Raw genomic sequence first — 16,487 nt, 5'->3', positions numbered from 1 at the left:
TGACCATGTCTATCATTTTGGATTAAGGCAATCAGTTCACATCGCAAATTTGGAGAGCGGTACAGTGATAGTTGGGCACACGGGTAGAGCTGAGTACATAATTTCATTCCCAGACTGATGGGCCATCCGAGCGCACTGTTCAGATATTGAAGGACATATTACGTGCATGTGCCATTGATTTTGGGGGTTCACGGGATCAGTTTCTTCTATTAGCAGAGTTCGCCTACACCAACAACTTCTAGTCGAGTATTTAGACGACTCCTTATAAGGCCTTGTATCGGAGGAGATGTTGTTCTCCGATTGGTTGGTTTGAGCCTGTGGAGGCTATATTATTGGGCATTGATTTAGTCTGTGATGCCTTGGAGAAGGTGAAGGTGATTAAGGAGCATCTTCGTACAACGCATTCCAGAAAGAAGAGTTATACAGATAGGAAGGTTCATGATGTTGCATATATGGTGGGTGAGAAGGTTCTGTTTAGAGTTTTGCCCATGAAGTGTGTGATGAGGTTCGGAAAGAAGGGCAAGTTGAGCCCTAGGTATATTGGTCCTTTTGAGGTGCTTGAGAGAGTTGGAGAGGAAGGCTACAGACTTGCATTGCCACCTAGTCTATCAGGTGTTCACCTAGTTTTTCATGTTTCTACGATCCAAAAGTATCATGGTGATCCGTCACATGTTTTAGACGTCAACACAGTGCATTTAGACGGGTATCTGACGTATGATATGGAGCCGGTGGCTATTTTTGGCTGGCATGTTCGGAAGTTGAGGTCTAAAAATATAGCTTCGGTGAAGGTTCATTGGAGAGGTCAGCCAGTGGAAGAGTCTACTTGGGATACCGAGCGGGAGATGCAGAGCAGATATCCTCACCTATTTGACACTCCATGCATGATTCTAGACCCGTTCAAGGACGAGCGTTTATTTAAGAGGGCAAAGATTGTAACGACCCGACCAGTCATTTTGTGTATTATGGCCCCGTTTCCCTATTTATTGCTTCTTATATGTTCATTTCTGGTTATGTGACTTGCTGGGATGATTGGATTGGTTTCGGGGAAGTTTCAGAGTGAATTGGGACACTTAGTCCCAAAGTTGAAAGCTTAAGTTGAAAGAGTTGACCAGAGTTTGATTTTTGGATAGACCACTCCAAAATGGTGTTGAATAGTTCCAATAGCTTTGTATGGTAATTTTAGACTTAGGAGTATATCCGGATGTTGAATTGGAGGTCCGTTGGTTGATTTGAGGATTTTTGGCGAACGTTGGAGAGTTAAAAGTTTGGAAGGTTAAGAGGTTTGACTGAGTGTTTACTTTGTTGATATCGGGTTCTGATTTTGGTTCTGGGAGTTGGAATAGGTCCGTTGTGTCATTTGGGACTAGTGTGCAAAATTTGAGATCATTCGGAGGTGATTTGATATGGTTTGACATGAGTTTTAGAAGTTGGAAGTTCAATAGGCTTGAATTGGGGTGCGATTCGTGGTTTTTATGTTGTTTGATATGATTTGAGGCTTTGAGTAAGTTCATGTTGTATTTTAGGACTTGTTGGTCTTTTTGGATGGGGTCCCGGGTGCCTAGGGTGTGATTCGGATGGTTGGCAGATCATGTTTGGACTTAGAGAGATTGCTGAAATTTCTGATGCCAGATGCATTTGCACCTGTGATGGTTTGGCTGCAGGTGCAAGGCTGCAGAAGCGGCAGCTTGAACGCAGAAGCGGAGGAAGGCTGGGCAAGGCAGGGATCATAGATGCGGGCGGGGAGCTGCAAATGTGGAGGCGCAGATGTGCGTGAAGGTCCGCAAATGCGGACTTAGATAAGAGCATGGGAGTTCGTAGATGCGTGCGTGTTTCCTCAGAAGCAGAGGTGCTTCTGAGAGGAAGAAACCGTAGAAGCGGAAAATGGCTGGAGGATCAGGAACCGTAGCTGCAGACTTTGGATTGTAGAAGCATCCCCGCAGGTGCGGGATGGGGGCCACAGGTGCACGTGGTCGGGACTTAAAATAGATCTCGTAGATGGGAGTTTTTAGCGGCAAATGCGGTACCGCAGGTGTAGTGATTTGGACCATAGATGCGGGGATCGTTGGGCAGATGTTAAAAATGAGGGTTTGGTCATTTTTCTCATTTTGGATTTGTGGAGCTCGATCTAAGACGATTTTTGGAGTGCTTTTAATCCTAATTGAAAAGATAAGTAAAGTTTGATCACTTATGATGTTAGATACTGATTAGTCATTGATTATTACACCTTGTTTATGTGAATTTGAGGTGAAATTTGGGGATTTTAAGCTAGGATATTGGAGAGTGAGATTTGGTGATCTGGGGTTCGATTTGTAGATGGAATTGGATGAAATTAGTATGGTTGGACTCGTAGTTGAATGGGTGTTCGGAATTTATGAATTTTGTGAGGTTCCGGGGTGCAAGCCCGGGGTTGACTTGGCATATTTGATTCAAGACTTTAGCTTTATCATTTGGAATTATTTCTATTGGCTTTTACTGATGATATTAAGATGATTTGGCTAGATTCGAGTCGCTTGGAGGCCAATTCGCGTGGCAAAGGCTTTTTGGAGTATTGATTTGCGATTTTCAGGTAAGTAACTTATCTAAATTTGGATTTGAGGGTAATTATCCCTGGGAACTATGTTATTTGTGATGTGTTAGGGTGACAGACTTGTTAGGTGACGGGCGTGTGGGCATACACTGGAGTAGTCAAGATCTGAGTTGACTTTTAGACTATTTTTCTATGATACCTTGTTATACTTGTGTTTTCCCTACTTGTTGGATTATCTGAGCTGTGATTCATGTGAGAAATCATGTTTATGGTGTGTGGTTATTTAGTTAAGTCCTAACGAGGCTATTTATGTTGTTTTGAGCTATCTGACTTAACACTAGTTATAAACTCAGTCATGATTCTTCATTTGCATATCATATCTCAGTCTTTGTACATTATTCACTGTTACATCACATGTTGTTGTTATTTTCCATATGTGTTGCTGTTTGGGCTGAGAGACATGGGATTGTGAGCTCTTGATACTTGAGAGGTTGACGATTGAGGTGGGCCTTACAGCCATGTTGAGAGTGATATTTGGATCTAGTTGCACGCCGCAATAGGCCATATTGGCTTTTGATTAGCGGTTGGGAAGGATTCGGCCATCTGGAGTCTGACATGCCAGCAGTGAGTGAAGGCATAGTGATATATACGTGTGCTTTGGTAAGGGGCATTGATTCCAGGTATCCGTACATTGCTGATTAATTTTGTGTGTGTGATGAAGTGGGCATTTGAGTCAGGCACTTTGAGTGTGTTGAGAGTGAGAGTACTTGAGGATATCACTGTGAAATCATGAACTTGACATGCGTATTTGATATGTAGGTGTAGAGATGTATTTTTCTCATGCTAGTTAGTACATGAAATTGTTCTTTTCAGTATTGGGTTGTAACTGTTATATTTGGAAGCATGTCTAAATTCATGTTATGTGAACTTGCTGGATATGATAATTCCTTTGAGCTATTTACTGTAACTATCGTCATTATATCCTGTGTTGTTATTGATATTGGTCTATGACTATTTTATCTCAGCTTGTCACTGCTTTCAGCCTAAGATTAGGTTTGTTACTTATTGCGTACATGGGGTCGATTGTACTCATACTACACTCTGCACTTCGTGTGTTGATCCAGGTATTTTCGGATGTTGTGATAGATAGAGCAGTGTTGGTACCAGTACTTGAGAGACTATGAGGTAGTTGTTATTACGTCCGTAGACCTTGAAGTTCTCTTTCATTTATTTCCTTTATTTCTGTTCTATTGTTCAGATAGTTGTATTGAGGATTTGGCTTTGTATTTTGATATTCAGTAGTGCTCATATGCTCGTTGACACCAGATCATTGGGAAGGATGTAGTAGTGTTGTTGTTGCTTTCTCAACTATTTCATGATATTTCCGTTGTTGAGTTTATTAAACTTTGTTTTACCAAATGAGTTATTATTATGTGACTGTTGACTTGCCTAGCAAGTAGTGTTAGGCGCCGTCGCGGCTCCGGTGGGAGTTGGGTCATGATACCTACAATTTAAGAGAATGAAAATTTGGGTTTTGAGTTATGATTGGACTTTGTTTTGGAATCTAAACATATATTTAGACTCATGGGGTTATGAGTAGTCTAAATCTATCCCTTGACTCGGGTTTTTATCATGCGGGCCCAAGTTGACTTTTGTTTACTTTTTAAAATTGAATAAATATTGAAGCATTATTATTTGGAGTTGATTCCTATAGCACTATTGGATATTATAGAGTTGTTTTTGACTAGATTCGAGCCGGTCGGAGGTGGTTTATAAGGGAAAGGCTATTTTAGAAGGTTGATTTGGGCTTGTCAAGGTGAGTATCTTGCCTAATCTTGTGTGAGGGAATAACACTTAGGATTGGACATTATTTGTCTAACTGTAATATGTGAAAAGTGACGTATATACGAGGTGACAAGTCTATATGCGGGTGCTATATATGATTCTTGATCGGATTAGACTTTAGGCTGCTATTATGCCTTATTTTGATTGTGTACTTATTGAACCCTATTTTACATTAGTTATAATAAAATACAACTTATGGTACTCTACAAGGTTAATTAGAGTTTAGAATTGCCACCTAGTATTTAAGGTACACTAGGATACCTATACTAGACTATGTAATGTACACTTTGATTGTGATCTACAAAATTATATTAGGTATCCCTCGAGATCCATAAAATATTGTTCCGGTGGACTTGATCAGATAATGGAGGGATTATTAAGTAAATACTCATTACTATCACAAAGAATTCAAATAAGAGAGCGGTTACAACGTACCCAAATGAAGAATTAAATACATAATGAATTATGTACAAATAAAGTATGCATGTGACTTTATGTCTTGAAAACGAAATGATTAGGGTATATATGCAACAAAATAAAGTACGGAAAAGAGTTTAAAAATATATTAAAGAATCGTATTGTATGAAAAGAATTGTAGTTAACGATTGCGTATTAACTAAAAGTGTTTAAACAAAGGTTTGAATTTTCACGAGAACAAGCTTAGAAGAATTGACTTATAATTGAAGATAAAAGTTTTAAATGGGCGACTAAAGCATAGGAAAACTTGTACTAAAGGGTGGAGTGAAAATAAAAGAATGACTATTTGCACATGATTAATCTGACTAAAAGAAACAAAGTTTGAAAAATATTAACATGAATAAGTCTAAAGAATAAAATTGTATATGTAACAAAATATTCCAAATTTTGAAAGAGTTAATCCAAAATAATTAGTCTATGATAGAATTATACTATTAATTAGTAAATTATTATTCACAAATTAATTAGTGTAAATAAAATAATGTGAGATGTGATGAAATATGTTAATGGAAAAGATCCTAATATTATATGGATTTTGTTAAAGCCGATTATATATATATTTGCAAATGGCGAGCTACTTAAGTTATTTTATTAGCTTAGTATGCAATTCTAGGGGTGATCAATCTGACATGTACAAATGAATAAAAGTTAAGAATAAAAGAATATGGTGCCTAACTAATATTTTATTATACTTATACTTTGAGTACATCTGAGAACGGGAAGTACGAAGCAGGGTGTAACGACTTAACCGTTCATTTTGAGCATTTGCATTCCGTTCACCTGTTTGAAGTTTTGAGTAGCTTCATATGATGTATTATGACTTATGTGAATCGTAGGTTTTGATTTTCAGGTGATTCAGAATTGATTTGGGAGAATGATTCTCATTTTATAAGCTTTAAGTTGGAAGAGTGGACAAAGTTTGACTTTTGTGTATTTGACCTCGGATTGAATTTTTGATGGTTCCTTTAGGTCCGGAATGTGATTTTGAACTTAGACATATGCCCGGATTTGTATTTGGATATTTCTAGAAGATTTCAGCACTATTTGGCGAAAGTTGAAAATTTGAAGTTTTGGAACGTTCATAAGTTTTGGAACGTTCTGATGAAGGATTGCAGAAGAAATTTAAAGTGAGGTCGGCGCAGTATCATATTGTCTTAGAAAAGTCCACATAACACATATGTTCAGAAGCATGAACACAAACAGGGAAGAAACATAATTTTAGGGGATTGAATAGTTACCAGTTTGCAAATTCATTAGCAAATAGAGACGAATCATCAAATGCTAGTAGCAAATAAGTACAACAACTTGAATTCCACACCCCTAGTGCGTCATAGTTCATAGGAGCTTCGAACGAGCTCCGAGTAGTTCTCTCACCTGAGAGGTAATTAAAGACAATTCTGGTGGCCTTGGATTTCAGCCGGCCACAACCAAGAGTGCATAAAGTATAGAAGAAACATAGTAGAGAGAATAATAGTAGTGGTAACAGTAGTTGTAGCAGTAGTCGTTAAGTGTTAGGGGAGATGGGAAAATGGTTTATATAATAGTCGATTAAGCAAACAAACATGGAAAACAATCAATTAAAACACAGAAAAGGAAAGAAAATATCTCATGCAATAAGAATCGGCAAAGGAGATGGAGATATCAAACCCTAGTTGCGTTTAACCAACTCTAAATCAAACTAGGAGTGCAAGAATCACCTCCTTTCGAGTGTATGTAGATGAAATACAATCTGAATCCTTAAATATCGAAGCCAACCAGACCTGATCTCTAAAGGCTATTCTTGCCAAAAATAGGGCAAGAACTAAGTAACACCACAAACGTATGTACAATAGCGAAGTACTACAAAATAGGTAAGTGAATCAGTGATTGATGTAATTTCAAAGCCGAATTTGGAGAGGTTTAGAGATAAAACGGCTAGGGTTTGGTGTGAGAGGAGAGGAGAGCATTTGGGGGCAGCTGGGTAGAGTGAAATGTGAGGATTAGGGTTGGGGCGGGTAATTAAAATGAAGGGGTGATCGTGGGCCGTTGATCTTGGGAGATCAACGACTAGGATTTTTAACCCGGTGGGGCGAGTCGTTTGAAGTGGGTTGTGACCGGGTTCATTAAAAGGGTTATCTGGTTTGGTCTTGGGGTTATTGGGCTAGGTTTTGGGTCCGAAATTAACTCAAACATTGGGCCGAAGTTTTCTAATACACGAAAATTATAAAAATAATTTATAAGAATAATTAACAAATAATAAAAATAATATTTCTATAGTAAGATGCTTGAAAATATTAATTTGAAATTATAAAAATATAAAATACTATTTGGGCACAAATAATATAATAATATGTAATTATGCACAACATATACGCTATTATTGCGAAATTATGTCAATAGCTTAAAAATACAAATATAATTATATAAAAATTAGGTAAAATATTATGAAACATATATGTGGATGAAAATAATAAATTTGGATGATTAAGTCATCACAAAATAATTTAAAGGAGTAATTAGTACATATTCAGATAATTTAAAGGCAAGAAAATCAATTTTAAAGCTTTAAAAATTATAGAAAATACTTGTATGATTTTTGTAAATTGGTGATGATGAAGGAATAATATTTTAAAAGTATATATGATATTTATTAAAACATGAGGGCAAAATTGGGTATCAACAGCTGCCCCTCTTTACCCTGGAATGATGAAAGAGTTGTCGGGTAAAGAAAATGATGACCAATTTTGTTCGAAGTCAGTGAGGAATGATGTGCTTTGAAAAAGAATGGGGGCCGAACCCTGGTTCTTGAGTTGCCTACATATCCCTGGTGTTACGGGAATCAGGCCGTGTGTAGTTCTGGATCCAACGACGAACAAAACCGATGAAGTTGTTATAAGAGTGGTCGTGTGTTTCGAAAGGATCTTTTGGATGTGATAGTGTCGTGAGTAATTGATGATTTCAGGTGGAGCTATGAATGCGAATTTGATCGTTATAGATGTATAAGGAAAATATTTGAATGGTTATAGAATAAAGGGTAGTCAATTGCTGATCATCGGTTACGTTTGAGGTGATCGAAGGATGTGAATGGAATCCAGAGCGAGAATTGCTCCTGTTTGTAGAACGGTTACCTCCTGAGTTACCTGCAAAACTTAAAACACGATGCATGTGAATATATATGGGTTATTGCAAAAGTTTAAACATGATGCAAATTCCCTTCAGACCATGAGAGTTGTCTTCGGACGATGAGGACGATGTCTTTATACTATGACATCCTAGGCCATGAAGCACATGATAAGGGATTCGCAGGCCATGGAATGGTGTCCTCGGGCCATGAAGACTGTGCCTCTGGACTATAACGCCTTTGAATAATGATATACAATTTTGAGAGATCCTCATGCCATGGCATGATGTCTTCAGTTTATGAGGATGGTCCCTTTGGACTATGACACCTTCAGACAATGTGACGATGTTTCATCCCATGAAGTGCAAGTATGAGGTAATATCGATCGTTTGATAGAGGAAACAAGTGATGATTAGTCATATGCGAGAACAAGACAAGACAAGGCTTATTCTTGTTATGAAATAAGGGCAGTATTGTATCCCGATGCCAAGAGTGGAGACAATACTCAGTCTCATGCAGGAGGGCAATGCTTAACCTTATGAAATAATGGTGGCAATGCTTAGCCTCATGCCATGATAGTGGAAGTGTTTACCCTATGCAAGGAGCAAAGATAATACTTAGTCTCATGCAAAGAAAGGCAATGCTCGGCCTTATGTGATAATGGAGGCAGTGCTTAGCCTCATGCAAGGTGAGGGAAGTGTTTAGCCCTATGCAAGGAGTGGAGACAATGCTTAGTCTCATGCAAAAGAGGCAGTGCTTAGCCTTATGCAATGGTAGGCAGTGCTTAGCCTTATGCAGTAGTGAGGCAGTGTTTAGCCTTATGCAGTATGGAGGCAGTGCTTAGCCTCATCCATAGAATAGAGACGGTGCTTAGTCTCATGCAATGAACGGAGATGGTGCTTAGTCTCATGTAAGGAAAGGCAGTAATTAGCCTTACACAATAATGGAGGCAGTGCTTTGCCTCATGCAAGGAATGGAGACAATGCTTAGTCTGATGCAGGATAGGCAATGCTTATCCTTATTCAATAATGGAGGCAGCGCTTAGCCTCATGCCATGGTGAGGGTGGCGTTTAACCTTATGCAAGGAGTAGAGACAATGCTTAGTCTCATACAGGAAAGGCAATGCTTAGCCTTATGCAATAATGGAGGCAGTGCTTAGCCTCATGCAGTGGTGAGACAATGCTTAGCCTTATGTAGTTGTGAGGCAGTGCTTAGCCTTATGCATAGAATGGAGACGGTGCTTAGTCTCACGCAATGAACGGAGATAGTGCTTAGTCTCATGTAAGGAAAGGCAGTGATTAGATTTACGCAATAAAGGAGGCAGTGCTTTTCCTCATGCAAGGAATGGAGACAATGCTTAGTCTCATGCAGGAAAGGCAATGCTTAGCCTTATTCAATAATGGGGCAGCGCTTAGCCTCATGCCATTGTGAGGGTGGCATTTAACCCTATGCAAGGAGTAGAGACAATGCTTAGTCTCATGCAGGAAAGGCAATGCTTAGCCTTACGCAATAATAGAGGCAGTGCTAAGCCTCATGCAAGGAATGGAGACAATGTTTAGTCTCTCGCAAGGAAAGGTAATGCTTAGCCTTATGCGAAGAATGAGGGTAGTGTTTAGCCCTATGCAGGAATGAGGGCAGTGTATAGCTTTATGTAGGAAGAGCAACAATTAAATGCGAGAAGGAAAAGTGATTCTTAGCTTGGTGCGTTTTTGTTCCGCGACTTCTGTCAGTGTGAAGATAGTGATCTTGTTATATGTGTATATTTTCAGACGTTTTTGTTATGTCCATGGCCTACATCCAAAGAAAAATTGTGAGTTGTGGAGGGGGGAGGTTGGTTCGTGCCTTCGATTACTTACTCTGCTTTTGTTCCCGTTTTGAGGTCCTATTTGAGTCACCCCGGGTAACGTCTGGCTACCATGAAAAAATGAAATTTTCGAAAAACATGCATTTGTGAAAAATTGTTTATATAAAAATGTGGTTGTTTGACATATGTGATAATGCATGAGGGCAAATAATTTTGTCTAATTGATGACTGTGACACGCTTTTGAGACATTGCAACCTTCTTAACTGGGAATTTTGAGGATCCTCCTCAAAATTCTGACCAGTTTAAATGCATGCTTCTGGCGATACATTCCTTGGCGATTCTGAATACGATGAGATTGGGAAAACTCGAGATCTTGTCCCAGTTTCTGACCATAGGGGGGAATGAATATTTTATTATGATGTGACCAAACCCACAGGGCTACCTACGTATCCCCTCTTAAATGAGAATCAAGTCAAGCGTAGTTTAGGTTACATCAAATAGAAAGTGAAAACATAGTCTTAAACGTAATTTCTCTTGACTATATCTGAATTGATAGGTTTCGGACGAATCTCTCCATAAATCTCTGCAAGTATAAGTTCTCCTCCTATTAGTACACGGTGAACCATGTAAGGGCCTTGCCAATTGGGTGAGAATTTCCCCTTTGCTTCATCCTGATGTGGGAAGATTCCTTTTAGTACCAATTGCCCTGGCGTAAATTGCCTTGACCTAACCTTTTTATTGAAAGATCTTGTCATTCTGTTGTAGTAGAGTTGACCATGACACACTGTGTTCACTATTTTACCATCAATGAGAGCTAGTTGTTAGTACTGGTTCCGTACCCATTCCGCATCGCTGAGCTCGGCTTCTTGTATATTTCTTAAAGAGGGGATCTCTACTTTGGTAGGGATAACATCTTCGGTACCATAGACCAGTAGATAAGGAGTTGCCCTAGTTGATGTACGAACTGTAGTGCGGTATTCGAGCAAAGCAAATGGTAGCTTTTCGTGCCATTGCTTGTTGTTGTCCATCATTTTCCTCAATATCTTCTTGATGTTCTTGTTGGCGCCTTCTATGGCTCCATTCATTTGTAGTCTGTATGCTGTAGAATTCTGATGCTTGATCTTGAATGTTTAACACATGGCTTTCATCAAATCACTGTTGATATTGTCGACATTGTCAGTAATGATTGACTCAGGTACTCCAAACCGACAAACATTGCAGTCCCGGACAAAATCTGCTACGACCTTCTTAGTTACAGCCTTATAGGACGCGGCTTCAACCCATTTTGTGAAGTAATCTATAGCCACTAAAATGAACTTGTTTCTGCTTGAAGTAGCGGGTTCAATTGGTCCGATAACATCCATGCCCCAAGCAGAGATAGGCCAGGTTGAACTCGTTACATTGAGTTCGTTGGGCAACACTCGTATCATATCAACATGTATCTGGCATTGATGACACTTTTGAACATATTTTATATAGTCTGTTTCCATAGTCATCCAGAAATACCCTGCTCTTAATATCATCTTGGCCAAAACGAAACCGTTCATGTGAGGTCCGTAAGTTTTGGCATGTATTTCTTCAAGCAATCTAGATGCCTCCTTGGCATCGACATATCGTATTAATTCTAAATCAGGAGTCCTTCTATACAGAATTCCTCCGCTTTGAAAGAAATGGTTGGCCAATCTTCGAAGAGTGCATTTCTGAGTGTGTGTAGCATTCTCTGGATATTCTCCCTTTCCCAAGTATTCTTTGATATTGTGGAACCATGGATTTCCGTCGAACTCTTCTTCAACATGAGCACAATAAGCTGCCTGCTTATGAATTCCTATTGGGATAAGGTCGATGAAATTCTTGTCTGGATGTTGTATCATGGAAGATAGGGTGGCTAATGCATCTGCAAAATCATTCTGGATCCTCGAAACATGTTTTAATTCTATCCTTGTGAACCTTTTGATAAACTCCTGTACACAATGCAAGTATGGAAATATTTTGGTGTTCTTTGTGGCCCATTATCCTAATACTTGGTATACCAATAGATCAGAATCTCCTATTACCAGCAACTCCTGAACGTTCATGTCGATGGCCAACCTAAGTCCCAAGATGCAGGCCTTATATTCTGCCATATTGTTGGTGCACGGGAACCTGAGTTTTGCGGATACCGGGTAATGTTGAACGATTTCTGATATTAAAATAGCTCCAACGCCTACTCCCTTGAAGTTTGCAGCTCCGTCGAAGAACATCCTTCAACTATCCTATGCTTCGGTAATATCTTCTCCTATAAATGACACTGCCTCGTCAGGAAAATACATCTTCAATGCTTGCCCCTTGACTACCTTCTGAGTCACGTAGATGATGTCGAATTCACTTTGCAATATCTGCCATTTTGCTAACTTACCCATAGGCATGGGTTTCTGAAAGATGTATTTTATTGGATCCATCCTTGATATGAGATATGTAGTGTATGCACAGAAATAATGTCTCAACTTTTGGGCTACCCATGTCAAAGTGCAGCGGGTTCATTCCAATAGAGAATACCGGGCCTCGTAAGGTGTGAACTTCTTGCTCAGGTAATATATCTCTTGCTCCTTCCTCCCAGTATCATCATGTTGTCCTAGAACGTAACCAAAGGTTCCATCCAACACGAACAGATAAAGCAGTAGAGGTCTTCTTGGTTCTGGCGGGACCAATACAGGCGGTTTAGATAAATACTCCTTGATTTTGTCGAAGGCTTTTTGGCATTCTTCAGTCCAGCTTGTTGCAGCATTTTTCCTCAGCATCTTGAAGATCGGCTCACATATCACCGTTGATTGTGCTATAAAATGGCTGATGTAATTGAGACGTCCTAGAAAACTTATCACATCCTTTTTATTCTTTGGCGGTGGCAAGTCCTGGATAGGTTTGATTTTTTACGGGTCTAACTTAATACTTCGGCGATTGACGATGAAACCTAGCAACTTTCTAGTAGTGACTCCGAAGTCACATTTTGTAGGGTTCAACTTCAAGTTGTATTTTCTAAGCCGATCAAAATATTTCTTCAGGTCTGCTATGTGATCCGAACTCCTTTTAGATATGATGATAACATCGTCTACGTACACCTCTATTTCCCTGTGTATCATGTCGTGGAAGATAGTCATCATGGCCCTCATGTAAGTGCCCTAAAATTCTTCAAACCAAACGACATCATTTTGTAATAATACATTTCCCATGGCATGATAAAGGCGGTCTTTTGGGCATCCTCTTCATCCATCCAAATCTGATGATATCCTGCAAAGCAATCTACAAAGAATTGGAGTTCATGCTTGGCATAGTTTTCAATCAGTATGTGTATGTTAGGTAGCATGAAATCATCCTTAGAACTTGCTCTATTCAGATCTCGGTAATCGACACAGACTTTAACTTTTCCATCTTTCTTCGAAACTGGCACGATGTTGGCTAACCAGGTCGGGTATTCGACCACTCGAAGAACTTTGGCTTTGATTTGCTTGGTGACCTCCTCTTTTATCTTCCGACTCATATCTGGCTTGAAGTTTCTGAGCTTCTGCTTTACCGGTGGACACATGGGATTGGAAGGTAGCTTGTGAGCTACTATGGATGTGCTTAACCTAGTCATATCGTCGTAGGAACATGCAAAAATATCCTCATATTCCCTTAGGAACCTGATATACTCTTCCTTCTCTGACGGTGAATGATGAATGCTTATACGAGTTTCCTTGACTAATTTTAGAATCCCCTAGGTTAACGGCCTCAGTTTCCTCCAAATTAGACTTTGGTTTGTTTTTAAAATTCTCTACTTCTTTGACAATTTCTTTAGGTGTTATATCATCTTCCAGATCTCCCGAATCACTGTCCTTATGTTGCGTTGTCTCATTACATGTCACAGTCGTAGGTTCATCAGGATATGTAATAATTATGCTGAAAATAATGTGAAAAGATAATAATAAATACGAAAAGCAATAATGCATTAATAAAACTTTAAAAATGTCAACAGGTACGACTCGATGGCTCGAGTAATTATTTCAAAACAAAATACTGAAAATGTCTTAAATGCTCAAAACAATTTGAAAACAAGTCATGCTAATTTGCCAGGCTACCCAGTAACTCGGCGAGCACGGGATGGTGTAGAGGTCCAGTTCTTGAGAACAACTCCTTCTTCTATTGTCTGAATGGTAAAGTCCTCCTCCTCCTCCTCCTTGACAATTGCACTGCAGTCCATGTCCTCTTCATCCAGAAATAGCTTCCTCATACCAGCCAAATCTCATCTTCCCCGGATCTCCACATTATGTCAGCTTGACGGAATGTGTGGTGTAGATATGGTATGGGTTGTTCCAGCGGATAATAAAGGGCGCGCCACGGCGGTATCCAATCCTGGTGTTCTTGTACGGTATATTCATACCCGAGTCCGAAGGTCATGCCATGATACTGTGGTTGTATGTGTTTAGTGATCCCTTGAAGCTTTTTGCCGAGACCCTTGCCTGGTTCATATCCCGTCCACAACAATATGCTTTCTATCTTCTTGCTCCACCATCGATCCTTTTCAGTTGCGTTCACCCGCTCAATGCGGTGATATGTTTCTCCACCCAACTTCCTCCTGTTTTGATGACTGGAACGGTCTGGTTAGTGTAGATAGGGTTGCTTTCGTCTCCATGAATGATCACCTCCTGATTATTCCACTTGAACTTCATCGCCTGGTGTAGAGTAGAAGCCACTGCCCCAGCTACATATATTCATGGTCATCCCAATAATAGGTTGTAAGTAGCAGATATATTTAGCACTTGGAACTCAACATCAAACCAAGTCAGACCCATCCGTAGATCAAGGTTGATTTCTCCGATAGTGGCTCTCTGAGATTCGTCGAACGCCTTCACATTCATGCTTCCCATCCATATCTCGTGCATGCCTTTACATAATCTTTTCAGAGTGGTCAGTGGGCATAAGTTCAGGCTCGAACCTCCATCTATCAGGACACTGGCAATGAACTTGTCCTCAAATTGCACTTTGATATGCAATGCCTTGTTGTGCCTCAACCCTTCTAGAGGTAACTCATCTTCGTGGAAAGTAATTTTGTGACTCTCTAGTACCTATCCGACCATGTTAGCCATCTCTCCACTAGTGATGCCGGCGGGTACATAAGCTTCACTTAACACTTTCATCAAGGCATTCTTGTGTGTGTCTGAGTTTTGCAATAGTGATAAGATAGATATCTGAGCTGGGGTCTTGTTCAAGTGGTCAACAATAGAGTATTCCCATGCTTGTATCTTCCTCCAAAGATCGTTAGTGCCTGTCTCAACAATATGCGACTTAGGTGCAACATTTTTGCTCGTTCCTCCAAGATTCTCAGGTGTGTAAACTCTACCAGTTCTAGTTATATGTTGCGCGACACCTGTTTCTTCCATTTTGGTTTTCCCTTTCTTCTTGCTTCTACAACATAATCCCATGGTACGATATCAGGCTCGTAAGATGGTGTGGGAGCTACCATTACGGTGAAGGTTGTAGCTACCTCGACCTAAAACGGTGCCTGGGTTTGTACCACAACTGGTGTGAGGGTGACTGAAGAAGTTTTAGGAGTGTCTCCCTCTCGAATGAGTCTGATGGACCCTTCCTGATCTCATTTCTCATCAGTTTCTATCACGTTTACCCCTTCACCCATGTGATCTGGGAGAGGGTTATTGTGGACGTTCGTGCAACTTTCTTTTCCTGTATAACCTTAGTGTCGATCAGCGTCTGAATCTTGTCTTTCAACATGCGACACTCTTTAACAGTATGACCCTTCATGCCTGAATAGTAGGCCCATGTTTTGTTGGGATTGATCCACTGAGAATGATTCTCAACAGCAACAACAGGAATAGGGGTGATGTAACCAGCTGCCTTCAGTTTCTCATACAGTTGGGCTATGGGTTCAGCAATTAGGGTGTACTGTCTAGGAGTTCTACGGTCAAAATTTGGACATGGCTTTGGGTAGTTTTGGCAGGCAGGTGGAGGTGAATGGTAATATGAAGGTTGAGTGTTGTAGGTAGTGGCATGGTATTAGTATTTTAGGAGTGAGGGTTGATATGTAGGTGGAGGTGTTTGGTATGTGAGTGGAGACTTAAGGCGTTGGGCTACCATCACAACGCCACTTCATTATTTTTTGAGATACCTCTTGATTGCAAGGCTTTATTTGTGGCTTGATGTGCCTCGAAATTAGTCACCATCCCACTCTTGATTCCTTCTTCTATCCTCTCCCCCAAATTGATGATGTCTGAGAACTTGTGATTCTTGATGACTATCAACCTTTCATAATACTGCGGATCTTGAGCTCTAACAAAGAACTTGTTCATTTGTTCTTTTTCAAGTGCTGGCCTTACCTTTGCGGCTTCTGACCTTCAACGAGTAGCATACTCGCGGAAGGTTTTTATCGGCTTCTTCTTGAGGTTTTGCTTATAGAAAATGTATGGCGTGTTCTCTGTGTTGAACCTGAATCTATCTATGAAATATGATGCCATACTTATCCAATTTTCCCACTTCTTCAGGTTTTGACTAATATACCAAGACAAGGCATCTGTTGTAAGACTTCGCATGAACAGTTTCATGCAAATTTGTTCATTCTTACCTACTCATACAAGCTTGTCGCAGTAGGTTCTCAGATGCACCTTTGGATCACCAGTGCCATCGAACATTTTGAACATGGGAGGTTTGTAACCCTTCGGTAGTTCCACATCTAGCTGAATACACAAATTTTCATAGTTTAGACCTT

General features: G+C 40.0%; 1 protein-coding gene across 1 annotated transcript; it reads right to left on the bottom strand.

Annotated features, from left to right (window-relative positions):
* Positions 1 to 10,272: 10,272 nt before the first annotated feature.
* On the bottom strand, positions 10,273 to 10,839 carry LOC138894189 (uncharacterized). Its single transcript, XM_070178870.1, has 2 exons — positions 10,594 to 10,839; positions 10,273 to 10,485 (listed from the first exon to the last, which is right to left on the bottom strand). Exons 1-2 carry the CDS (start codon positions 10,837 to 10,839, stop codon positions 10,273 to 10,275), a joined length of 459 nt encoding a protein of 152 aa, XP_070034971.1.
* Positions 10,840 to 16,487: the final 5,648 nt, after the last annotated feature.

This window comes from Nicotiana tomentosiformis, chromosome 6 (assembly GCF_000390325.3).
Source record: "Nicotiana tomentosiformis chromosome 6, ASM39032v3, whole genome shotgun sequence".
Lineage (NCBI taxonomy): Eukaryota > Viridiplantae > Streptophyta > Magnoliopsida > Solanales > Solanaceae > Nicotiana > Nicotiana tomentosiformis.
The sequence above is the reverse complement of the archived record's forward strand: the minus strand, read 5'-3'. Positions and strand labels throughout refer to the sequence as shown.